The 27,603-nt window shown below is 36.0% G+C and overlaps 1 protein-coding gene across 4 annotated transcripts; it reads right to left on the bottom strand.

Moving 5' to 3' along the window:
- Positions 1 to 2,770: 2,770 nt before the first annotated feature.
- Positions 2,771 to 24,049, bottom strand: TIAL1 (TIA1 cytotoxic granule associated RNA binding protein like 1). 4 transcript variants are annotated; one of them, XM_081955326.1, is made up of 12 exons: positions 23,860 to 24,049; positions 15,057 to 15,153; positions 12,572 to 12,670; positions 12,301 to 12,355; positions 11,845 to 11,932; positions 9,930 to 10,005; positions 9,159 to 9,267; positions 6,974 to 7,069; positions 6,807 to 6,891; positions 5,085 to 5,208; positions 4,721 to 4,860; positions 2,771 to 3,192 (listed from the first exon to the last, which is right to left on the bottom strand). In XM_081955326.1, the coding sequence occupies exons 1-12, from the start codon at positions 23,889 to 23,891 to the stop codon at positions 3,075 to 3,077; spliced, it is 1,119 nt and encodes a 372-aa protein (XP_081811452.1). In that variant the 5' UTR covers positions 23,892 to 24,049; the 3' UTR covers positions 2,771 to 3,074. The 4 variants fall into 4 exon arrangements, with proteins under 4 accessions (XP_081811452.1, XP_081811451.1, XP_081811453.1 ...); XM_081955325.1 differs by having other exon boundaries at positions 12,572 to 12,721; XM_081955327.1 differs by lacking the exons at positions 12,301 to 12,355; positions 12,572 to 12,670; positions 15,057 to 15,153; positions 23,860 to 24,049 and adding an exon at positions 10,470 to 10,537 and having other exon boundaries at positions 11,845 to 11,917.
- Positions 24,050 to 27,603: the final 3,554 nt, after the last annotated feature.

A 27,603-nucleotide genomic window follows, 5' to 3' on the forward strand; every position in this document is an offset into this window, starting at 1 on the left:
GCTTAATAAACAGAGTATTATGGTGTTTTTCCTCAAATAAAATGAATAAAAATCAAATCATATCAATGTAAAAATTAACTGGTACCTATCTATCAGAAGAACTGGAAAAATCAATTTGGTCTTGGCAATTAATATATCCTAGCTAGAAACTCAATTGTGTCTAAACCAGATTCCAAAACTAATGATGCCTTTCATATACACTGAGGACCAGAAAAAGTTTAGACCAACTCATTGGGGGAGGGGGGTGTCAAAAATTCTAATAGGCATTCAGGCAACGGCTGAGTCACTTTTGCTTTGGCATTTGGGATGACAAATGATGACTCTTAAGATACCTAAAAAGCCTACTCACTGTCCATGTAAGTTTGGCTAGTCTTGCCTCATAGGTATGTTTACAACTTTAAAAAAAAACTTATGAAAAAATAAAATGAATGTATGTCTTGCGCTTCTTCTTTTTTTTGGTAGCTGTTTTGACAGAATAAAGCTGAACTTGATTGATCTTGAAAAAATGGACCTTGCTGATACTTAGATGGCAATCCATCAGGACAACTGTGAACTGTAGGCTAGATAAAATCTTAGAAAAAAGAACTGGCAAATCACTTTATAATGTTGCTAAGAAAACTACATAGCTTTTCTCATCTCATGACTCTAATATGGGTCAAAGTAAATTTGAAAAAAACATTACTTTTTAATATTTAGGTCAAACATTTTTATAATCTGTGATACAATGACCTGGATAAAATAACTGAATGATGATTCCTCCATGAATAAAATTAAATTCAACTGAAATTAAACATACCATTTGGTTTCAATAATTAAATGCACAAGTGAGCTCTGATGGTGGTACAGCCATGAAGCTTGTTGAGCACAATTTGCTCTAAACTCTGCTTTCCAAAAATAACTGCTTGTGCTTTGTCTACAGCCTTGCCCATTGGGCTCTGGGCTTTACCTCTTGCTAAGCTTCACAGAATGAGGGAAAAACATATCCTAAATTGTTGATTTATTTAAACTCTTCTTTAAAAAAATACTCTGACCAACTTTGCTGTATGTTGAAATTAGTCAAATGGGGGTCCTCAACTGAAAAATGAGGCTCATCTTGTTCCAGATTTCCACTGTTCCTATATGATGTAGAAATCAAACTGTTAAAGAGTTATGTTTTATGCAGAACACTCAAGCCGTATTCAATTTTGTTCCACTGGGAAACTAACCAACCTGGAAAAGATTGGATTGTCCACAGTCTGAAACAAAACATTGTTAACATTTTATGTATACCAACAAAAATTATTATTTGGTTAAAATTGTCAAAGATCATAACCCAGACTTAGTAGGATGTGCGTGAATACTATTTTAATCTTCCTATCCTCAAAGCAAATATAGAAATTCAGAATTCCTAAAAATATTTTAACCAAAGCATAGATCAATAAATTGCACGTAACAAAAACATTTGTGATAAGAACGCTATGATCACTTATCCAAAAAGAAAGAGAGATTAGTTTAACCAACCTTTCTCCCACTTGGAATTTTTTTCAATATCTGCTAGGTCTGTAATGTAGTATATATTTAATAGTGATCTATTAAACAACACTTTTCTATTCAGAAGCCAACCAAACATATATACTCATACATATTTTGGCCTAGATCCAGCAAGATGCAATGGCACGTATTATTCATCTCAAGTGTTATAATTCAAAGATGAGTCATTTGCACCACCTAGCTGTCACAGATAGTTCTGTAACCTGTCTTCATTCACTTTCAACTTAAACTTTATGTATCAGTGTAGCCACAAAGTAAAAAGTAACCTTATGTAACATTTTACCAACTTCATTATTTATCCCAATAATATTTAATCCACAAATAACCTAGCTTCAATGCAAATTTGTGAAATGCAAGCCAAAATAATTAAAAAACAAATACACTTAATTCATACTTCAAATTGTTCACTATTCCAAACGCAGTTCTGTTAAACATATATGACATTATTAAAATGCCTTACTTTAAAAATTCCTCAATCTAATTAAAAATATTTTGATTAAATATTCCTACATTTTAAAAAAAGTGTCATTTTTAAAACATTCAGGTACTTATAGTAGCCTCATTATTTACATAGTAAGCATAAAGTAAAATAATCTGTTTTCTGGTGACAAAAGGAGTTATTTATCAATTTAAAAATAAGACTTTCTGAATATTTTTCACTCTATGTAGTAGCTAGTTGTGAAAGTGTATGGTTCATTTATTTTACTGCACTGCAAAAAAGCAGCAGAATAAAATAACTTACTGTATAAAATTGCTTCTTCTATTTCAGAGCATACTAAACACTGCAGGTAAGGGGCATATATGATACTTAAAAAACAAAATTAAAAAGGCACCTCTAAAGTAAAAGCAAATCTGTGCTTCAAGTAAATTAAATTTGAAAAGCTGTAGTTTTCTTCTGGGTGTGAACAGAAATATCTGATAGTACTACAGATAATGTTGATCAGACCAAACCAAAATATTTACACCAGATTCTTCAAATATTTCAAAATTAACTTAAAAATATTTCCATGAATATTTCTTCTGAATGGCGGCTCTGAAATTAACGAAGAATATATTGTTGCCTTGATGCAATCTTTGGTCCACAGAAAAAGATCAGGATTTAATGTTCAATTAAAAGCATCTTTAACGTATTTTTTTTCAAAACCTGATATAAAATGCTGAAGACAAAAGAAAATGGAATGGATCTAAGAACCACAATGTTAAGCATTTCTTCCCAACATACCAAATTGTGCAGTCAGAATTGTTTTTAATGACTTTATTTTAAATTTTGTACATAAAGAAAACCTGTTCATATCCATCATGAACAAAACTTAAAAAGGCATAAATTGAAGATATTTGTGTCCTTCATCAAAGCAAATGCTGTGTTAAAGGTCCAAACATTTTCATTCTTCAAAATAAATATTCTTTGTTTCTTTCTCTGTCTTGGCCCCCTCCCGTTTTGCCTCCTTTCCCTCTTCTCCCCAGTGTCTGTATTTCAGGCTTCAGAAAAATCACTGGAAAATGAAACCTGTCTTGAAATCACACTTCTAAGCAGAGTTCTAAGCTCACTGTGTTTGGTAACTTGCCATACCATAACCAGCCTGATTAGGTATTACCGGAGCAGCTTGTCCCTGGGCAGGCTGAGGAGCAAATCCACTCATCCAGGTTGCAGGTGGTGTTTGACTAGTTAAGAGGAAAAGAAAATTGTAATTATTCTCATCTGTTTCAATTTTAACTACAATAATACCCATTGCTAGATGATGAAAATTAACCCCTTGTAAACCTTTAATCATGACAGAAATATTACTTGTTTTAATGAATATATACATCATTACCCACAACTACCTCGCAAAACAAACTATCGTATTTTTTGGAGTATAAGACGTACCTTTTTCCCTCAAAAAAGAGGCTGAAAATCTGGGTGCATCTTATACACTGAATACAGCATTTTTTGCCTCCCAAAACCCCGCCCCCTTCACCAAAATGGCCATGCATAGCTTTTAGGAGGCTTTCAGAGAGCTCCTGGGGGCTGGGGAGGGCAGAAATGAGCAAAAAATGGGTGTTATTTGCTCAATGTTGCCCCCCAGCTCCCAGGAGCATTTTATAAGCCTCCTAAAGGCTATCCATGCCCTTTTGGGGGCGAAAAACCGGCCATTTTTTGCTCACCCCCCCCCCCAGCACTCTACAATCCTCCTAAAGACTATTCATGCCCTTTGGAGGAAGGGGGGGAAACAGGGGTCCGTTTTCACGAAAAACGGGGCGTTTTGGGGAGTTTTGCAGAGTGCAAAAACTTTTTTTAAATTAGCCTCTTCAAAACCTTGGTGCATCTTATACTCCGGTGCGTCTTATACTCCGGAAAATACAGTAATTAGCAGACATTTTTCTATTGTCTTTGGTAAACAATTTATTTAGAATAGCAATTGAAAGGTAGACTGGTGTACTGGATAATGTATAGATAGGGATTAAATTCAAGGTAGTGTGATAAATTGCAACTCAAAAGTGTTTACTTCATTATTACAAATTTAATTATGAAAATTCAAATTATTAATAGCCACATTAAGCTTTGACAATCAGATACACTAAGAGGTCCTGATTTGCATTTACATCTTTGATTCAACTGAACAGAACATAACTCAGTGAAACTTATTTGAAAAGTGTGTATTAAGCTAGTGCAACCCATTTTGCTTAGGTTATGGTTGCATATGATTGTGCTTGTGTAAATCTATGGTTCACTGCTGCTCACTCACATAGCATTATAATTAATCAATCTCCCTCCAGAAATTCATACTTAGATAAAAATTAACACTTTACTTTAGAAACATGATAGAGATGAATTTTATTATACACTGTGCTAACAGACAAATATCTGTCTCTAAGCACAGATGTAACTTAGTGACAATATTATAGCTACATCTGTAACAGCATTATTTGGACCAGCAGCATTTTCAATTTCTCAGATACACAAAATACTAGAACTACTACTTAAATCTTTTAAAATTAAAAACTTATTTTAAAGCATTTATTATGAACTTTTTATAATGTACATTATTTTTGTGTTTTGTTCCTTTTGTTTTTTCTATTTTTTTTTAAAGTAACAAACCACTACTTTAGAAAAAAAAAGTTGTCTTAATGATGAACAAGCGAATATCAAGAGTTCCCATCCCAGGAAAATGACATATGCAAGCATCAATTTCTGAGCAGAAGTACTTACTCAACGCCAAACCCTTGTTGATTCCATGCTTGACCATACATTCCGTAAGATGGCACTTGCCATCCATTTGTCATATACTGCCCATATTGCTGTGGATTCCCATAAACTTGACTCCATTGCCCCCATTGACTGTACTCCACCTATGAATTTAAACAATTTGTTTTATATAAACAATATTAATTAATATGTGCTTATGAAAAAAACTGGAGAAAAAGCCAAAAGTGGTATAAGTTCTATGTCTAAAATTAAATTCCATGTGGGATTTTAATGCATAAGATTCCATTAACTGATTTCACAGATTTGGACAAATGCACACAACAGAGGATATCGCAAATACAACACTTTAATGCAATCTATCCATTACCTGCTGGAAGTCTTTTGTTGTATCCGGTGTTTCTTTGCCCCAATAGCACTTAACAACATGGCCTTCAATTGTAGTTCCATTGACTGAAACAATTGCATGCGCTGCACTTTCATGAGTTGAAAACCTGAGGCCAAAAAAATGGTCTGAAGTAAGATATTATTATATTATCCTGCTCTAACCTTATCGCATTGGTTTAACAAGAATGAAGTAGTTCATTTATCAACAGTTTACTTTTTCAGAAGATCTAGTACAGTTAAAAGGCTATCGGCCAATTGTTTATCACTAAATCTGGCATATGTACTATCAATATTCATGGAACTTAACAGCAAGATGTCTTTTCTCAAAGAATATATCAAATACATTTCAAGAGTGAAGGAGTTATTGCTTCAGTGTATGTCGTTATCTGTTGGTAATCATCCAGGGAGATTAGGTTCAGTCTTTAAGGAAGCAATGTATTTAAATTCTTTAAAAAATAATTAGGTATGCCATTGACTTTGAGAACTTCTTAATATAATTCCATAATATTTAAGGCTACATTTCTTTTTAACATATATGACATTGGATAGTTTCTGTACTTTCTTTTGTAAATATTTTACAAAAATATGGTTTCCAGATGAACAAAACAGTACAGTTCCTAGCCTTAAGCTTATACCCCAGACGCAAACATAATAGAGTGCAGACACGGGCTGCCCCCGCAACATCAAACAACCTCTGACATAATTATTGATGTTAGAGGTAGTCCTTGACTTTGTTCAGTGATTGTTCAAAATTACAACAGTGTCAAACAAAGGGATTTGCAACATATGCCCAAAGCTATGTATGTTACAACGCCCTTATGGTTACATGCTGAAAATTAGGACGCTTGGCAGTCCGTGCACATTTATGACCACAGGAGTCCTACAAATGCCCTTGTCTGCCTGCATCTTCTCCCATATCAAACTACCATGGCCTATTGGACCTCCACCTGGTCCCTGATTAACCAGGCTCAGGAGTCCTAGCCTGCTCCTTTGCTCACCAGGCTTCAGCCTTCTCCCTTCTCCACTAACACATGCAATGATCCCACTTATGCCTTTTGTTTTTCTCCAGTACTGAAGGTGTGACTATCCTACTGAGGTCCCCTCGTGCCACTGTCCAAGCAGGCTCCATACTCATAGTGATGCAGAAATGTCATTCGCCAAATCATGTGAAGCCTCCCCAACCCTCTAATTAACCCCTGTGCTCCTTATCTTGGACTATTCCTGCTTAACAACCCGTGAGGTTACTTAACCACTGCAACCATAGGACCTGGGATTGCAGTAGTAGAGTGAAGTGGTCACATGATAAATGTCTGTTTCACTCAGCAACCAACATTCTGGTGCCAATTACAGCAAAAGCAATAACACTTAGACTTATATTCACAGTGCTTTACAGCCCTTTCTAAGTAGTTTACAAACTCAGCATATTGCCCCCAACAATCTGGGTTCTCATTTTACCAACCTCAGAAGGATGGAAGGCTGGTGAGAATTGAACTGCCGAACTGCAGTCAGCTGAGAGCAGAAGTAGCCTGCAGTACTGCATTCTAACCACTGCACCACCACGGCTCTTTATGGTCATAAATTAAGGACTACGTTATAGAAATACAATGAAAGTAATCCAGATATAATAGCTAAAATACAGTTATGTTGGCTTGTTGCCAAGATGGTACTATGTTAAGTTCAGAGGAAATAATGATAATTGTCCTACCTCACAAAAGAATAGCCTTTAACTGGAAAAGCTCTGGTTTCCACAATTTGTCCAAAAGGGGAGAATGTTTGTCTCATCAACTGATCTAAAAACATTAACACTTGTGTTAGTCATGTGACTATTTAGTAGTTCATTAAAATCTTTGCAAAGATGAATGTGACTCTCACCTGTTAATCCAGAGGCAATTCCTCCACAATAGACAGTACAGTTTTTGGGGCTTGACTGATTTACTACATCCTCAAATCTCAATTGTTTTGTGTTGTCTGCAAGAAACAACTTTTTTCTGTTATTTCCATTAATGAACATACAATATGTCACAATATCGCAGCCTACTATAAATTAGAAAGACCCTAAATTCAACACTTTTCAAGTCATAAAATCATGATTTGGTAGTTCATTCAATTTTCAATAATATCATTTTAAATATATTTATTAACAAAACACTGAAAATGTTTAAAGATGACATAAGAAACAAAATCAAAACTTTGCTGAGAAAGAACTTTTATCTCATGGCAATAAGAGTGGCAAAATATTGGGCAGGGATGTGCCTTTGTCTTGTAGATGAAGGGCTGACTGACAGCTGCATTTAAGGTGAGCCAGTTCCTCTTTGTTAAGGAAGAACAATGGGAATATTTGCAGAATCACTATGAAAACTATTCTAGGCATCTGCCAGATTGGATGTTTGCTTGGTTTTACTTATCCTCTACCTATAGAGGTCTATGGAGCTGCTTGAGGATGGTCTTGCCAGTTATCTGAGAGTAGTTTAAATCTCTTAATCCTGATGAAATGGCCTGGGTCCTCAAAGCTTTAAACTGACCCCATCACAGTATTTCTGATTTATAACTCATCTACTTGGTCCAGGCCTCCAAAAAGTGAGGCAGTTGAGTTCAAGCAATAGTTAATGCAAGAATGGTGTGAAAGATGATGTTCATTTTCTCAAGAAGATACCATTAGACCCAATGGAACTGGATAATTTTTATATAGCCTCCATCTTTCCTTCTTTAGGGAAGGTCACTGAAAAGATGACCAGCTTGTGGTTCAGAGAGCTCTGGAAGAAATGGATTATTTGGACCTTTTTAGCTGGGTTCAAATCTGGTTATAGCAGTCACATAGCACTGATCACATCTGTTGGTGAGTTTGGCGATCCTAGGCTGGAGACAGTACATCCATTCTGGCCTTCAGTACATTTCTGAACTGCCCCAGGAGTGAGAGTAGAAGCGTGGAGTTATATTGGTTCCCTTTCTCCAGAACTGGTTCCAATCAGTATGTTTGTGAGTGGGGGAGATGGCAGAGAGAGATCAACCAATATTCCTATTTTGTGCGATACCTCTTGCTCCTATCTGACATATACATGAAGCTGCTGGATGAGGTCATCCATCAACATATAGCAAGTATCATTAGTATGCTTATAATAACCAATATGTCCAACATTAACCAAGCGACAATATTAAGGTTATCTCTTGGTGTTTGAAGATTGGGGGGTGGGGTATCAGATCAAGATACTTTTCATCATTAACTCTAAATGGGGTTGCATTCCCCACAGTTGGAGTGCAATTCACAGATTCTGATGGATAGTAGTTTCTACTTAAGGAGCAAGTAGGAGCAAAGACTGAGATAGTCTTTCCATAGGTTTATCTTGTGCATCAATTTTGACCAGTGCTGATTTAGGAGGATCTACTCATGCTAACTTCTTGTTGCAATTCAAGACGCTGGTTATTACCTAGAGAGATTGGAACCTAGTTATTGTTTTTGTTTCTCCGTGCCTGCCAAAATCAACAAGTTTTGGGCATTCTTGGGGCCCTTTTAATTGTATTGCCATTTTGTGGATCTCTTCTGTCCTAGCATAATACTTGTGCACGGGCATCCACACACATTCTCCACCAACATGCAGATATCTAGATGGCCTTTTGTAAAGCATGGAGCTAAGGGAAGCACCTGGTTGTTCCTCAGGTGTTTGGGCTGGCGTGAGTCCTATGGATTGGTTATTTTTTATTTCTTAACAATTGCAAATGAAAATATCTGTTTGGATTTCTACCACATGATATATTAATTGACAATGGTTGCAATTCTTTAATTGTTTCTTAGTTTTAATTTCCCATTACCTGTCCAAACTCACAATAATGAAATGGAAAAGCATATAAACAAACTAACAATATATGCACAAAAGCAAATATTACCAAAACTATTTATGGAACTGTACATACATTTGTAATATCAAGATGAGATGCAAAGTATTAAATATCCATATTCAATATTGCTCTCAGATATTTATATAGACAGAGGTAATCTATTAGAAATCACTCTGTTCATATAATTAAAAATAGAATTTCATTCTTGCCCAAATTCACTTACTTTCTTGTGTAGTTTTAGGAGCAGGTGGCTTTCGTGTTGCCCAGTTAGTTCTGATCTGACGACCTCCTAACCACTGGCCTCCCATATGCACAATTGCATTTTCTGCATCCTAATTTAAAAAAAAAAACAGACACATAAATTTGAAATAAGAGAATTAAAACATACATTCTATTTTGTTGCTTTGTCTTTTGCTCAGAAAATATATAATTGATCAATGTAGGTACTAATAGCTTTTCCAAAAATTAATGAACAATAACGGAATTAGTACACTGAATGAAAAAGATAGGCCCTGTGGCTTCCAGATGCTGCTGAATTTGAGTTTCCAATAGTTCCTACTATTGTCCATATTGGTTGGGTTGCTGAGAATTCTAGTTCAGCAACATCTGGAAGGCCACAAATATTCCACCTCACATTTGAAGAACTCAATACATTTAAGACACTTTTAGGTAGAGACTGACAGTATACCATGTAGGTCTCAATACAGCTCTACTTATTTCCATAAGAAGTAACTGCCCTGCAAAAGATATCTGCACTCTATTACTAGTAAAGTTAAAAATAGGCATATTTTTGATCTCTTGTTTAAAGGATCGATATAACATTACTCAACCATATAATTATAGCTATAAAAAGTTCTGCCTTTCACAAAACCAACGGGTTATAAAAGTGGGCTATGAACTAGTATCCTATAAATGTCTGCCTGCTTGTATTGCATCCTTCATAAATTAGTTCACAAAGTATGAAGCAATGATTTATATTGCTCAATGTACTCACCAATTTATTATAAAATGATACAAAACCATAGCCTTTTGATTTTCCTGTTGTCATATCTTTAACTACCCGTGCATCCCTGGGAAGAGAAGCACAGTTATATGAGGAAATATTATAGATATTCAAAATAAAAACTAAAAGGAACCACACACACTGTATTGTGAGCATAGTTTTCCCTAATATAAACTCAGTAACTCCTAACTATAACCATTCCTAATTCTGCCTAATACTTATTTTCCTGTTAGAAAAAAGCAGTAGGACAAAAATAAAAAATAACATGTAATAAACATGCAACCTATCAATATATCCTGCACTTTCTACAACTAAATCGTTCAAATTTGAAATTTTAAAAGGAACAGAATTTCCTTTTCTAATTATCTATTGACTAGGGTCTTCTAAGGTTTACTGAACTATAAATTACTGTAACATTTCTAACTATGTTTACCATGCATTTTCTAAATAAATGCCCTCTGCCTAGTGATATAAAATATGAAATATTAAAAAATTGAAAAAGAGGAAAAAAATAGGAATTAAAAGGCATACATGGCCTGTTAACAGATTTCTTTATTTTTCTTGGTCAATTCTCTACCATCATTTTGGAGTTTGGGCAGCTGTAAATTTTGAAAAATTGACATTTTCAGAAATTTAAGAAAGGCGAATATAACTAACAACAATGCTAAGTTCACCAATATGAAGACAACAAATTTTACACATAATTTTTAGTGAGTAAGTTAAAATGATTGGAAATATAGAACTGCACTGAATATAGAATGTTAAAATGTAAATACTAAGATATGTATATATAAATAATGTATAATAAGAATAAATAGAAATGAGAAAAAAAATCTACAACTGAGTTCCAGTGTGCACAGTTCCTTGCAGTTAGCTTCAAGATCCTGTCCATTCTTATGAGCAATTCTGCAAAATAATCAGAATGCTATTACTTTTAATTGTGACTTGGACTTTAGAAAAACTGCAGGTCTCAGGTATAAGTCAAAATTGAGAAATAGCAACCTGTATTAAATCTTTTAATATTGGCTTGTAAACAGTACCAGTACTTACCACATTGAGATAAAAAGCAAAGTAAATCAAACAGACAAAATAAGATTTTGTTGCATTTGAAAATATGAGAAAACATAGAGAAAATATGCTTTATAGCAGAAATACATTCCTGTAAAGTAACACAAGATGTTCAGGTTTTGTATTGATGTTGTTAAAAAGACAAAGAAAACAATAGAAGAAAGCTTTTCAAGAAATTAGATTAAATAATAAAACAAACACACATACTATAGCACTTGAAGGAACACTTTCAAAATTTAAAATGTTCATTTACAAAGCTATAGATATTTGGAAATTTAGTCCCAAAGTTCTACTGTCAACAGAGAAAGATACTTATGACTGGCATAATTAATGTATCCTTAAAACAAGACTACTTTATCAAAAGTTTATCAAAAGATATGAATTTTAATTTTCAAATGTAAAAATCCTAAATGTAGTGCTACATTTCAAAAATGCATGAAATGAAGTTTTACAACTGGCTATGAACTTACACAGTCCAACACTACCTACTGTATATAATTATAAGACACTTCCAGCTTCTATCAGACAATGTTCTATAAGCCACAAAAATCAACAGGTTTGCCTTCATTTGCCCACAATACACCCCGGCCCATAAAAATGCATATGGATTTGCAAGTGTGAAAACCACACAGCTTTTTAACAGAACTGATGCAGAAACCTTGTTCATATTTGTGTGGAATAATATAATACAATAAATGGACAAGATAATTCTACACCATTCACATGCCATTATGTAAATAATCTTTGCCTAATAAATGACAGTGACTTAAGAGAAGAACAATCTTGCGTTTTAATTCTATTTGTATTAATGATTTAAGGTAAAAAGTATAGTACTTACGATATTTTACCAAAAGGAGCAAATGCTGACTTAATATCTTCTGTTGTTATTTCTGGACTTAAATCTCCCACAAACACATGAAAATGATCTGGAGGAAAAAATTAGAAATGCATTGCTTCTATATGCAAAAAGTTTAACTTTCTTATACTACCAAAGTAAAGCAATGAATACAGAGATGGTATTCAGCAGGTTCTGACCAGTTCTGGAGAACTGGTAGCGAAAATTTTGAGTAGTTCGGAGAAACGGTAAATACCACCTCTGACTGGTCCCACCTTCATTTATTCTCTGCCTCCCAAATCCCAGCTAATTGGGAGGAATGGAGATTTTACCATATCCTTGCCCTGCCATGTCCACCAAGCCACACCCACAGAACCGGTAGTAAAAAAAATTGAAACCCACCACTGAATCCAATTAAATACATGGCTTAGATAGTGTTGCTTCAGAACATTTACTTACTTGAAGTATCTTTTTTTTGGCTACTTGGTGTTGTTGCCCAGTTAACTTTTACTTCCTAAAAATAATGAAAAAAATTATCAGTACTGGCATAATTCTTATGTCAATGAAGAGGATGTACAGGATCAATTCCAACAAAATGAGTGTTTCTCTCTATAGAAACATTGTTTCAAAGTATTTCTAATTAAAAAACGGGACAAAAAAATCCTTGCCATGAATCATAACCTATTTACTTAATTTGCTACATGTCATTCTTTTTTCTTTTGCAACGTACCTTTCCCAAAATTTTTCTCCCATTCATAGCAGCTAATGCAGCAGCTGCATCCCTGTGTTCATAAAATTCCACAAAGCAATAAGGGTCATTGCTTGTATGCTGCAAAACAGAAAATCCAACAGAAGAGTTGACTCTTCTGCTATCGGGTTGCTGAGAAGAAAATCCAGGAAAATATATTACTTAAAGCTAGAAAAGAAAATATTACCATAAGTGCTTACAAAGTAGCTGTAAGAATTGTTGTCTATTCTGTCAAAAGAATATCTCAAATTATAGCATCCACAGAACTACATCTAGAGGTCATCATGTATGAAAATGCAGGTTCAATTCAGAACAGCCTTTCTTGAAAATTCATCACACTGTTTAGATGACATGATGGATTACACACTTAGAATCAAGACGTTTTAACTGCAGCTTGTGGTCCTAACTGGAATTAATTATCAACAAATTAGCCTCTGAACTTGTCAAAACTAATGCTGACAGCTTCTATCGAACTGGATCTAGAAGACAGTTGGGATAAGATTACATCTACTATGTTAGGTTATATATATGTGTGCTTCTAAAATGGTTCATTCCTTCCTGTAAATTTTACAAATAGAATTGTGTAAGTTTTGAAGGAAAAGGAGGCTTATTGATAACTGGAGCTATTTCCTTTGTAAACATATTCAGCTCCAGGTACTTACCAATTTCAAAGCCCAGATTTGGGAGGATGTGTGTGATCGTTTCAGATTTCACAAGGCATTAAAAGCAAGAATGTGGGTTAGAAAATTAGAGCAAAATGCAGCAAATCATTTAAAATTATTTGATTTTTAGTTTCATATTTTAATGAACCAGGTTATATAGATATAGTACATCTACATAAGTAGATATATTATATTTAATAAATAAAAAATGCAAAATAAATGTTACCAGTTACCTATGGGTAGTTGCTAAGAAATAAATAAATCTTTAATATTTAAAACACAAAAATAAATATTACAGTCTATACACCCAACCTCCAGAGAAATATTACATAGAACAATTTTGACTAATCTGGAAACAACACAATTCATGTACCAACAAAAGTATTTTGGTCTAAATTTCTAATGAACTATCTATTGCACCATTTTGTTTTATTGATAATATATAAAAAGGCCCTTGGATCTGCCATTAAAAAAATCAGAATATGAATTTTGAATTAAAATCAGGAATATATTTCCTTTGATATACTGTGTACACAAAGCAGATTGTTATCAATAGTGAGACAACTATGATAAAAGTTAAGACATCACACTTAGCTAAAAATGAACATTATGATTTCAGAACCAGTCAATGGCTAGTGAACTAGAAAAGTTGGTCAAAATGATTATTTTCAAAATTGCAAATTCCAGTATTGTTTCTGTTGTAACTTCAACCCATTTAGAAATAGACTTTCAGGTTTAAAAAAGGTTCTAGTACTTGCAATAGATCCCTTCCCTGGAGCTATTAAAATAAAAAAGAAGGAATATACTTCCAGGTTTTATAGCCCTAATTTCTTAGCACTTAAAAAGAACCTAATTTTAAATGGTCCTATATTCCCACAAAATCTCTATTTAATGAAAACTGGGAGGGGGGATGTAGATTGTAAATATTTCATAATGAAAATACTAATTTCTATCATTTATGTAAATATTTATGCAGGTGACTTCAAAATCCATATTCTAGTTTTTTAGTAACATCAAAATAGTTTTATTTTTTAATAATGAAAGATATAACTTGTTGAAAATCACTAAATGAATCCAACAGTCAAGTCAATTTCAATTGTCCAATACAGAATATTGATTTTCTCTTTCTGAAGTTCCATCCTCTCTAAAAAGAAATATTTTGGTCATCCATGGGACTGTAACAAAGCAAGGCTAAATCCTAGTAAAACATGTTTCATTCAGATGTTCATCTGAAAGTATTAACAAAATATAAATTATTCAAATAAAGATACATAAAAACATAGTTGCAACCCAACTACTTTTCTATGTAATGACTGATATTCATAGTAGTCTATGTAATGACTGATATTCATTAATAGTAATAAGAAATTGCTTAGACTCTTATCTTTTTTCTGTCACAAAGAAAACGTTGCAATCGAAGTAATATTTAAATAATGTATACAGCTTGAATTATTTTGCAGAAAGAGTATTCATTCCAGCCTTCATTCAAAGAATAGTTGTAGTTAAACTAAACAAATATATTACTAGAGATTTTACAGCAATCTTTCTGAGGGGCTGAGAAGACTCAATAAGCATATATTTTAAGTTATACAAGAACCTTTTTCTAATCAAAAATTGTCAGTTAAATTAATTAACTAAGGCTATAATCCTAGTCAATGCTTGCATAGGAGTCCTCCTTAATTAAACATTTAAATTGTCATTTCATCCTTCAATCTTACTTTATTTTTTTAAAAGCAGAATTAGTAACTACTTTTATGTGAAATGTTAAAGGATTTCATATAAATTAGATTGTGAGAACATATTACCTCTGTTATCATTTTACAGCTTTTGCAAGGTCCAATTTGGCTGAATAATTGAAGTATAAGGACTTCGGTCACATCTCTGGAAAGATTTCCTACATAGCTATAGAAAACAAAAGGTAATATTAATGTCATTAATTTATGCCTTGCCAGGATATTCTGCAAGTATAAAAAATCAATTTTATAAACATGCCATAATACTTATAAATACATTACAAATAAATAAGTAATACATTTAGTCACCAACCACCATATAACCAGGGGCTCATGATTTGTGAAAAGTCCTGCCAAATTTCATCACCTTGCCTTAACTGCAACAGTGAGAATTGCTTAGCACTGCCATGGTGTGAACTGAATAGGACAGTGATGGCAAACCTATGGCACGTGTGCCACAGGTGGCACGCGGAGCCATTTGTCAGGGCACGCGAGGCGCTGCCCTGTCAGCTGGCACATGTCAGCACGTGCACGCTGGCCAGCTGAGTTCACCGTTTTTAAAAGCCATTTTTTTCGCCCTCCCCAGGCTCCAGAGGCTTTATAGGAGCCTGGGCAGGGCGAAAAGAGCCCCCCCGCCCCCCCAGAGGCCCTCCGGAGGTTCAGGGACCGTCCAGAGGCTTCCCTGAACGCTTAAAATGACCCTCCGAGCATCATGTTAAAAGAGCAAGGCATGGGGGTCGTTTTGAGCGCTCCGAAGGCGTCAGGGAAGCCTCTGGACTGTCCCTGAAGCCTTCAGAACGCTTAAAATGATCCTCCAAGCAAACCGGAAGTCACTTTTCGCCCTCCCCAGGCTCCTATAAAGCCTCTGGAGCCTGGGGAGCGTGAAAAAAGCATGTAAAAATGGGGGGGGGGGTTGCGCCTGTTGTGCGAGCATGCGCACTGGGGGGTCGCGCATTGCATTATGGGTGTGGCACGCCCGCACACGATCCTCCTGCGCTCCCACTTGTGGCACGCGAGCCAAAAAAGGTTCGCCGTCGCTGGAATAGGAGCACTACACTACAGCAGCACCAAAGGACCCTACTTCAGCAATTAAGCTAAAGCAGCAAGCTTGGCCATTTGCCTTCCTGCCTCAGAGCAAGCAGGCAGACATTCATGGCCACCATGAAAGAGTGCCTTTCCCTCAAACAGTTTGAATTAACTTATTTTCCTCCCTTCAAAATTCCACTCCTCCTCCAAACCAAGTTTAAACTTTCTTTTTCCTCTGAAACAAGTTGAATTCATTGCCCTCCTCCCTCCAAAAAAGGTTTAAATTTATATCTGTAGGATTTCAGGTTGCCCAATGTCCCTGATCATTGTTAATTTCATACTAATAGCAATAGCAGTAGCACTTAGATTTACAGTATATACCACTTCATAATGCTTTACAGCCCTCTCTAAGCAGTTTACAGAGTCAGCCTAATGCCCCCAATAATCTGGTTCCTCATTTTACCGACCTTGGAAGGATGGAAGGCTGAGTCAATCTTGAACCCATCATGATCAAACTCCAGACTCCAACCAAACCTTGAGCCAGTGAGAATTGAACTGCTGGCAGTCGGCAGATCTAGCCGGCAATACTGCACTCTAACTACTACGCCACCATGGATCTTATTTTCAACTAATCTCAATTTTAAAACCAATACTGTAATATAAAATTTAAATAAGTTCTTAAATATAAAAAGAAAAGAATGGGGATAACGAAAGGGGGAAATTTAAGTGCTTGATGCTTTTCTTCCCTTTTTCTAAATTTTTACTTCATTATATCAAATTGCAAATGGGAAAGAAGGAATGAAATTTAAATGGTTACAAAATACTGACTGCAGTTAGTAGTGACTAGTAAGGTGATGTTATCATTTGTAAGCATGTATGCATGGAGTTTGGTATAATGGTTGAAGTATCAGCCAAGAAGGAGATAGTGCTAGTCCTTCTGTCTTTAGTACAAAGCCAGTTTGGGGTTGTCTCATTCCTAGGAAGAAAAGAACTGCCACATCACTTCTGAAAAAGACTGCCAAGAGAAGTGCAGGGAGCAGCTGCCAGGAATCCGAAATTATGGAGACACACAACTTTCAAGGGGAAATGTGACCTACTGTTAAACTTTCTGGTTTATACTTTAAGAAATATGTAAACATTTTAACGATTACAAATATCTACAATTTACTTATAGTCTCATATTGAGATGCACAAATATGTGCAGTATTTGGTTTGGAAAAAGCTCATAGAACAACTAGGTAGTCCTTAACTTACGACCACAATTGAGCCCAAAATTTCTGCTGTTAAGTGAGACATTTGTTAAGTGAGTTTTGCCTCATTTTATGACCTTTTTGCCAAAGTTGTTAACCACTGCAGTTGATAATTAGTAACCTGGCTGTTACGTGATTCTGGTTTCCTCATTGATTTGCTTGTCAGAAGTTCACAAAAAGGGATCACATGACCTTGGCACAGCAATGGTCAGAAATATGAAACAGTTCAAAGTATTTGAAATTTGATCACATGATTATGGGGAGGCTGCAAAGGTCTTAACTATGAAAAATAGTCATAAGTCACTTTTTCATTGCCGTTGTAACTTTGAACGGTCACTAAATGAATCGTTGTAAGTCGAGGACTACCTGTATTTTCTGCATATGGGATGTCAGAAGTTAGAGGGAACATTGCACATGGTAGTGAGGATTTGTGCAATAATTTTGCAATAGGTTAGGAGGAAGCTCAGAGTGGAATTGGTAAATATGTACGCACACACAGAGAGACTACTATTAAGTTGGTTCTGATTCCTATGGTAGCAACCATATAGATTTTCCCCGTCCATATACATTCACACACACAAACATTGAAAACAAAGTCAAATTTTGTAAAACATACCTTTCTTTTTATGTAATAGTTATGCCTAGTTCTGACCTGATTTTAATGTTTTAATAATAAAATAAAATAAGTCAAAATGCAGCCTTTATAGCTGGTTTAATGACCCTCATTTCTAGTTAGCAACAGCAATAGCACAAAAGCAGAGTCATTTTCTGCTTTATAGTGCTTTACAGCATTTTCTGAGTGGTTTGCATATTGCCCCCAACAATCTGGTCTTATTTTATAGATCTCAGAAGGATGGAAGGATGGGTCAGCACTGAATCCATCAGGATCAAACTCTAGGCTGTGGGCAGAATTAGTGTGCAATATTGCATTTAACTACTACACCACCAGGGCTCTTATTTGACACAACTGCTGTACATCAGCGTTCCCCAACTGGCTTGGTGGATCAGGGAAGAATGGATGGTTCCGTGCGAGCACCCACCACTCACACAAATGGAGCTTCATGCATGAGCTTGGGAAGGAAAAGAAAATGGGAGACAGATATTCAGAAATAAATTGAATAAACTCCTGAAGTCAAACCATACATTTAGAATAAGAGAGAAAATACTACATTCAATTTTTAATTCACTGAGTAAGAAACTGAATAATAATTTGCTGAATTGCAAAGATTATTTTGAACCTGTAGTCTATAAAAACAATAAAAACATATTCTACAATAAAAGTGGTTTTTTAATTTTATGGACTTAAATTAGCATAGGATTGGCCAATATTTGGGCTGCAAAAGTCCTATAATACAGTTCCTTAGGAATGTGCAGGAGTGCGCAAGAAATGCCTGTTATGAATTACTAAAGCAGCCATACCTTTTTCCAAGCTCTTGAAGTATTCTGTCTACTGTTCTTTGGCTATATATACAGATATGTACAGGCACAGCCATGTAGCTATCATAAGGATTTGAAATGTGTGGTTCATATGCATTACCACAATCAAACAGCTGCAATGAATATTTATTCATTCTTATCTGCTTATTTCATTTTTTGTTATCAACTAATGAGCATTTACATTTTAGCCTAAATATGGCATAGCCTTTCTTGAAATCTGAAGCAGTATTTGCCAGAGGAATATCAGTATTTTAACTGAAAAGGAGCATGACAAGGATGGCTCTGTGCTTTTGGTCTCTCACATAACATATAACCTTTCAATTAATTAATTCATCCAGGACAGATGGACACTTTAGAATAAAAGTACTAAATTAATGCCAATCCATTAAAGATTTTTTAAAATCAGTTTAAATATACTTTCCCTTCCAAATTTCTATTGTTATACCAAAGCTAAGTCTGACAGGAACATGGACTGTTTCTAAAAAAGCTTTATCATTTTTTCCTTAGGCCTAGGGCTTCACTTTGGGAAGCACAAAATATCCAGCATATAGCATTTACATTCTATAAATAAGTCTATACTACATTGTAGTGCATTACATTTACAACACTGAGCACAATAAAAGATTACTCATGGGTCATGCACTCTTCTCAGCAATCTTTATGCTTGAAGTGGTTAAAAAAAACCTTAAAGCAAATAGGTCAAAATAAATAAATTAAAAAATACCTTTGCAACAAAATTGCAAATACACTATGCCTTGCATTAACAGCATGGACTCTATGCTGTTAATGCAAGTATGTTCACACATCTAAGCTTAGCAAGCTAACCAGCTAAATTATTTTTGCATACTGAAATGTTCTCTGAAGTCTCCATAAAAAGGCACCAGATAATGCAATACAGTGCAATGAGTATGAATGATACCATAACACTAATGCAAAAACTCCACTTTCCAACATCAGATAAACTTTGCTTTTCAAATGCATTCAATCAAAAAATATAAAAGAACTAACAACGAAAGTACTATGCCATCAGCATAGAATTTGTTGGTAAAAACACTGACCTACTGAATTTATTTAGGTATGTGCACTTTCTACATGTTCTTGTTGACAGTGAAGTTTTTAGAATGATTTTGAAGATGAAAACATTCACTGCATAAATTAAAATATCCTGAATCACAACACCATCAGGAGTCAAATGCATATACACTACATTGAGTACATACCCTTAAACAGCAGATCAAAGCAATGTGTACTTTTTGTAGTTACCGTACATCACTTGTGTACGAATTTAAGCAAAGTGGTGAAAGTACATTCATAAGCACACACCTGTGGCATTCCATCTATTTTTATTTACATTTATTTATTAACGCCACACACATTAACACAAGAACACAAAATCCAACTTTCCTACAAAAAAGATAGTAGTTATCATTCAAGTAATGGCATTATGATTATAGCCTTTTTCTTCTATACAGCTTGCTGGCCATAACATCACCTCCATGCTATATGTGTGATGAGTCCAGAAGCTTTTCAGACAGTGCACCATTTGACCCAGCTGGGTCAGACACTAGATCCAGGAACATTATGACTGGACATGCATAAAATATGTTGAGTCAGTTGGATTGAGAATAGGTGGGAAGCCATTGGAGGACTGATGGATGAATCCTACTGGAATTCAAGTGCACAGAGACTAAATAAGCCCATGTGTAGCCTCTCAGGAACTGAGCCATGGACTAGTTGCACTATGACTTCTCCAACATATGAATGCATTGAATGTAACCCAAGTTTCTTAATATCTTATAGGCACTGGCCATTTTTGGGCAGTAGGTGAGTTTCTGCCAAAGCAGAATGGAGATTGAAATAAAAGGACATCCTCTAGTTATAGTTGGGGAAGTCTGGCATCCCCAAGTTACAGGTTGAGAAAGTCTATTGGGGAAGCAGAGGATTATTGTAAGAGAGACAAGTTGTTGTACCAATTCAATGTCCAAGTAGCAGTAATACGGTGTGGGTGGAGTGTGTTACTATATATTCTGCTCTGGAATATTAACTAAGTTCTTTTTAATTCAAAAGAAATCTGTTTTGAAAAGCAGGGAATGGGGGACTGGGGAGATGCCTTTCTGTTTCTAACTAAAATCAACATCAGACTATTGGTGAATCAAATTTGAAACTAAACTGGAATAAGATGAGGAGGTTATCTCAGATACCGGCAGACAACCAATTACTTATCAGCAGTCACCACCTGCAGAAGCATCAAATATCAGTTGAGGAGTCCAATTTGCTTTCAAGACTCCAGTTAGTCTTTTTCTATTAGTAGTTACATCCAAAATGGCTTGTGACATTAGTTCCTTAAATGCCTACTGTTTTGCCCCAAATTCCTCCCCCATATTCTTCCTTTTGCAGCAACAGGAATACCATTAGTCCACCTTCTATACTGACTCTGACACTAGGACAACTGAAAATATCCCAAATCTAAGAAACAAGACATTTATAGCAACTGAAACAGAATGGAATATGCAAAATACTTTTTCTATGTGGAACAGCTGCATTTTGAATCATAACAGAACAAAACATCTGAAACTGGTATTTGAGTTAATAGCATGGACCCCATTATGTTGCATGTTACATTGGCTATAGAAATGAAGCCAGCTAATGTCTTAACAATTAAAAGGGATATACAAAAAACAAAGCAGAAGAGCAAGTTGCATAACTTTCCTATTTTGGATTTACAAAAGTTTTGTTCAAGTTTTGAAGTAATTTCTGAGAAGAGAAAATGAAAAAAAAGCAAGTTATAGGGCATTATTTAAAGGGATATCAGGATTATTCAAAGTGAGGGGGGAAATAAGCTAGTTTATCAAGGTTAAACTATGTTATTGTTTTTGCTAACCCTTAGGGGACTTTTGCTGATTAGGGCTGAATGAAAAGATTTTAAAATTAGTCTACAAATAAGAGATGAGATTATGGGAAGAAGAGATCTTTTGTAGCAAGGTACTCTCCAAAGTGATAAGTTACTGAATTTTTTTTGTTCTTGTCATGATGATGATGAAGTTATTTCTTTATAATTAACTATTTTCTTTAATATCTTTTTCTTTTTTCTCTGTACCTTTTTCTTTTTACTCTTTATATATCCTCAAGAATCCTTAAATTAAAATTTTCACTTTTTTTACTCCACTAAAATGTGCTCTTTATTCATTTTCAACAACACAAACTTAGTAACAAACACTTTTTTATCAGTTTTGTTAATAATAAATATTATCAAGCTAGGTTCTCTGTCTCTTATCAGCTGTGTAGGTTGTAGGTAAAACAATTATAAGCTTAACAGCTAAAGTATACTTTCTTAAACAGCAAACTGACAATTTGTTACACTTTCTCCCCAAGCTTAACCTAATGCTGTTCTGCCTCTGATTTTGTCTGGAGGCTCATCGCTGTTTCACCTGAGCATGTAACCCAGAACAAAAATGACTTAAAAATCAATTACATACTTCCCTTGTTTCCTAGTTCTTCTTATCTAAGCCAATACAATTCAAAAGCTTGCATTATTTTGTAAATCTTCAATTGGCCTTACAAAATGGCCCCTTAGGATTTTGATTTTTTTTTTTATGATAAAGCATCACTACTATCATGTTGTATTATTCTGACTTCTGGGATGCTTTTTACATACTAATATTTTTGTTGAGCATAACCTCCTTCAACTAAGGCCCTCCAAGCCTGGCAATTTCTTCATGTCATTATTAAATATTATATCTTACTAACATTACTTGAGGGATTACGTTCTCCATCTTCCTGTTCCACATGCTCCAGGTTGCTTCTGTCACTTCATGGGACTTAAAGCATGCTTTTTCTGTGGTTGCCCCTGCCCTCTGGAATGATCCACCACCACGCGCCCAATACAGGTAGTCCTCACGACCGTTTGTTTAGTGATCATTCGAAGGACTAAGTGACTTATGACTGTTTTTCACACTTACAGCTGGTACAGTACACTCAAGGTCATATGATCAAAATTCAAACACCTGGCAACTGACTTATATTTATGGCAGTTGCACAGACCCAAGCTGATGTGATCACCTTTTGTGACCTTCCAACAAGCAAAGTCAATGGGGAAGCCAGATTCACTTAAAAACCGTGTTACTAATGTAACAACTCTGCAGCGATTCACTTAACTGTGGCAGGAACGTTGTAAAACGGGGCAAAACTCCTTAACAAATGTCTCACTTAGCAATAGAAATTTTGGGCTCCATTATGGTCATATGTTGAGGACCACCTGTATAGGACAGACCTCCCACTGTCCTTGTCTTTAGGAAAGCTCTTAAGACCTGGCTCTTCCTCAGGGATTTAGGGTCATTTGAGTGGAAGCTCCACTCTAAGGTTTATTATGGTCTTTGCTTGGTTGTCATATTTCACATTGTTAGATTGTATATTTATATACTAAGTGCTGGTTGTATGATGACGATTTTTGTTGTAGGTGACACAGCCTAGAATCACACTGTCTGAGTTAAGCAGTCTTATAAATTTTTAAATTACATATCTACTCAAACATATATCCATTTTCCTCTGGTCTTTTCCAGCTTTCTTTAACTGGCAATGTATTTCCTATCTTATGGAGGCCCCTCACTGCAAGTCAGGATTACTTTCCAAAACTTTTCTACTGCCAGAGGGAATGCCAAATCTACAAATCTATGCCACAAGCCCTGCCAATGGGCAAAAGCCAAGGGCCCTCCTGGTAACCATCCCACAGAAAAGGCTTTCTAGGTTTCAGGCACACCAACATTTACCAAACGGCCGGTGCAATTTAAATATACTAAGCTACTGACCTACACATTTCGTTAAAAAAAAAACACCTTCCACAAACCTCCCCCTTTACCAAGAACACCCCACCCTCCAAGTCTACTCTGGGTTTATATCCTTCACAATTTATCAGCCGCCCTGATGACGACGTTTTGTGGGGAATCTCCAACTCCTCCATCACCTGTGTCTTTCCTGTAAACTGAGGCGATGTTTATATTTCCTTTTCGTGCCGCGATTCCCCCCGGCCCCATATCCCGAGTCCCGCTTTCTTCACCCCTCTCCCTCCAAACGCTCCTTCAGAGAATCCTCCCTGCAGATCCCCCTCCTGTCATCGCTTCTTGACCCACCTACCGAGCGGCTAACCCATTCCCCGTCCCACTCACAGGGTCTTGGGCTGTCCGTCGTCTTCCATCATGCTACAGGAAAGCTGCTCCCAGGCACAGCCAGGATGCTGCACCGAAGGGGGGGCGGGGAAGCGGAGGGAGACTCCCGAGACACGATTAAAACAAAAACCAAAAGCAAGCGAGCCGCTCCAGGCCTCCCGTTTTATCTTAGGCCTCGGCAGCCCCCAAGGTAGGAGTCAATAGAACGCGGAGGGAGGGGAGGGGGGGCGTTGAACCAAAGGGTCCACAAAATGGCCGCGGTGGCCAACCACTCAGGAAATCGTGCAGTGCGCAAGCGCAGCGCAACCCAGCTCGCTCGCTCGCTCTCTCTCTCTCTTTCTCCCACCTTCCTCGGCGTCACGATAGAAAGGGAATGTTGGAGCCGCGTTTCTTAACTTTGACGGCTTTCAGCAGTCTGAAGTTCAACTCCCAGAATTTCCTGCTGGCTGGGAGGAGCATTCTGGGAGTTGAAGTCCACGTACCTGAAAGTTGGTAAGGTCTCCGAGTCACATTGCATTGGAGTTAAACACAAGCGTTTTGCTTCCTGGTTCACGCCAGGGGTGGGGAAAGAGAAGCCGTGTTCCGTATGAACGGCAGGGGGAGCTGGCAGCGTTGGCCAGGCAGGCAGGTTGGAAAGAAGACAGTAGAATAGTTGAGAGGGGAACTTCGAAGTGTCTCTTGAATCCCTTCACTTAGAATCGGTTGTGTTGGATTCTGAAACTGTAATAATGCCTGTTCTCCTTTTGGACTCGTCTGAAATGCGGTAGAATCGGCGCTCAGGCGGAGTAACGGGAAGGCGCAACCAAACTTTTTCCATGCTAGCAGGTCTTACAACCTATTTTCCCAGTGTTTCATTTAGAGTTTATTATAGCCTTCCTTAAACACGTGTGGTCAATTGTTCACAAAATAGTTTCCCTTGAAATCTGTAGCCAGGTGGTTATGCTTACTCACAGTCTTCCGCTGAGTAAGCATAGATCAATTCTCTAAATGTTTACCCTAACCCAAAATATTTCCCTTCTGATCCTCATTTGTAATAAGGAACTTTGTAATAAGATTAGATGCAGATTGGGAGTATTGTGGATAATTTTGCCTGCCGAGATTATTGATCAAAATGTTCAGAGGAAAGCATCAAAGGTAATACAACAAATCCAATGAAAATAGCTTGAAAGAATTGGAGAGGCTTAGTCTGAAGGACTGCAATATGATTATACTTCAAATATCTGAATGACTGTAACACAAAAGTTTAAGGATCAATTGGACAAGAACTGTCATAGTAAAACAATTTTTAAAAAAGAAATGGGTGCTGGTTTTTGTGGGAGATCTTCAAACAGAGGTTAATACTTGATGCTTTTGTTGTATGTTCTACATCAAGCAGGGACTTTAATTAGATGCATGGAAAATATCTGACCACACCATGTCCTCTCCCCTTCTTTTCCATGTTGTGAGCATAGCTATAAAGTCAGCAGAGAAGAATCTTAAATGTGCACTGATATACAGACATTGTATGGATAATACATAGCCATGGAGATGATGTTTGACTTTTTCCATAATGTGTTTCCCGCATATAAAAATACAAATGTGTATGTGTGTATTGGGGGGAGGTAGGTAGATGAGTTGCAAAGGGAAACAGATTTTTTTTCAGTGATGGCACATCAGTTGAATTCCTCAGAATCCCAAGCTTTTATTTTCAATCTATTTTTTTAAATTTTGATTTTATAATTTTGTATCATTTAGCTTTATTACATTTATAATATAATTGTTTTATGAGTGAAATATATTATAAAAGATGGTTTAAAATATAAATGCTGTATTTGTGTGGTATTGTTAGTCATTTTCCTATTAAATCAATCTCTCATTCAATCCAATAAGAATAAAATGTCAACTTCAAATTCTTCCCTCAATATTTATTTTAAGGCTAATTGCTGTCCTTGACTTCAATAAATGTTTTCAGGACAATTGTACTTTATCAAAGTCTTGCCTCCCAGCATTCAATGCTGAGGCATCTATACTTTTGTTATTTTAAGATTTAATCTCTGCAACAATAAAGGCATGGCTTTATCTATATTTTTCATGAGTAGCTGTGACTTCATTAATATAAGAAAAGATTATCTTGCTGTTAAATTACACAATAATCTAAAGTAGAGAATCACAATGTATAAAAGATCACCACTTCAGCTGTTTTTCTTACATTGATACTTTTGTAATTTTTTTTTAAATCTCTGCCTATGATCAGGACTTCTTCTGTCTGAGATGTTCTAATGAGGTATCATTCAGTAATGGTTATTCTCTGTTATGGAAATAAGAAAAAAATGTAATTCATGAGAAAAGTACAACAACCTAATTGTTACAAGATATGTGGCCTCATGTAACATTCTTATTTGAATCAATAGAGAGATCATGAGTGTCAAAATCAAGGCCTGGGGATCGGATCTGGCCTACAGGATACTTAGATCTGACCCACAGGGCCACCCTGGAAACAGCCCACTTTCGCTGGCAGAGCTCTCGGGCCACCACAGGCGCCCCTGACACAAGTGATGTACAGCTGGCCACCCCCACCCCGCCTCCCAAGGTCAAGCACAATGCTGATGTGGCCCTCAATGAAATTGAGTTTGACACCCCTGTCCTAGATGATCTCTATGCAGATCAAATCATTGGATTGAAATCTCTTGGTATTTTTACTTCCTAACAATACCTATGGAATACATTTTCAGGGCCGCACCAGCATTTAAAAAAAAAAGCAATACACTGCTGCTGCCCCAAAACGCAAGCTGCTGAGTGTCTCCAAGCTTCACCCCTGTGAACTCTTGTGCTGTCAAACAGCTGATTTGGGCACCAGGTATTGCTTTACAGCCTGCTTGATTTTTAATGTATCAATATGGCCTTTTCTCTTCCACAGGTTATGCAGGTTTGATCTAGACCTTGCATATACGAGGAAAACATGGAACTATTTCCCTTCTCTGTTTAAATAAAGACTAAAGATAGTTCTCGACTTACAACAGTTCATTTATTGACCGTTCGAAGTTACATCACTGAAAAAAATGACATGACCATTTTTCACACTTATGACTGTTGCAGCCTCCCCATGGTCACATGATTTATATTTGGATGCTTGGCAACTGACTCATATTTATGACAGTTGCAGGTGTCCTGGAATCATGTGATCCCTTTTGTGACTTTCTTACAAGCAAATTAATGGGGAAACCAGATTCATTTAACCATGTTACTAATTTAACTACTGCAGTGATTCACAACAAATGTGGTAAAAAAGTCATAAAACGGGGCAAAACTCACTTAACAAATTTCTCCCTTAGGAACACAAATTGTGGGCTCAATTATGGTCATAAGTTGAAGACTGCCTGTATTTTTTAACAATGCTTCAGTTCCAAACTATACAGTATAAATGCAAGCAGTTATCATTGAAATTGAGGTGTTGACCTTATATATATTATTATATAATATATAACAACAATGTAATTTGTTTTTCACTTAACAAAATGAAAACATGTCTTCCACAGTCTATCAGTGAGTTGTGGTAATAGACAGTGTATCTGTTCCTTTTGTGGTAACAAAACGGAAATTTCTGTGTCTTGCAAATTGTCCATATATTGTATGTGTGCATTTAAATAATAGCTTACTATGTAATAGTCAGATGATAGAAGAATTAGAATGACAGTCTCTTTATTTTTTTAATCTAGTCAAACTGATTCAGAATATTGCAATGGATCGTGATTTGCTTTGCAAATT

Source organism: Natrix helvetica, assembly GCF_964273705.1.
Source record: "Natrix helvetica genome assembly, chromosome: 5".
In the NCBI taxonomy this organism is placed as follows: Eukaryota; Metazoa; Chordata; class Lepidosauria; order Squamata; family Natricidae; genus Natrix; species Natrix helvetica.

What these genes read in the sequence shown, in the direction of transcription:
- TIAL1 (XM_081955325.1), bottom strand. Translation starts at nt 23,891, where the DNA reads ATGATGGAAGACGACGGACAGCCCAAGACCCT. An exon ending in CCAAAAAAAAGATACTTCAA is followed by an intron (nt 11,933 to 12,300) that starts GTAAGTAAATGT and finishes TTTTTCCTCCAG; the next exon opens with ATCATTTTCATGTGTTTGTG. An exon ending in TCCTAAAACTACACAAGAAA is followed by an intron (nt 7,070 to 9,158) that starts GTAAGTGAATTT and finishes TGTTTCTTGCAG; the next exon opens with ACAACACAAAACAATTGAGA.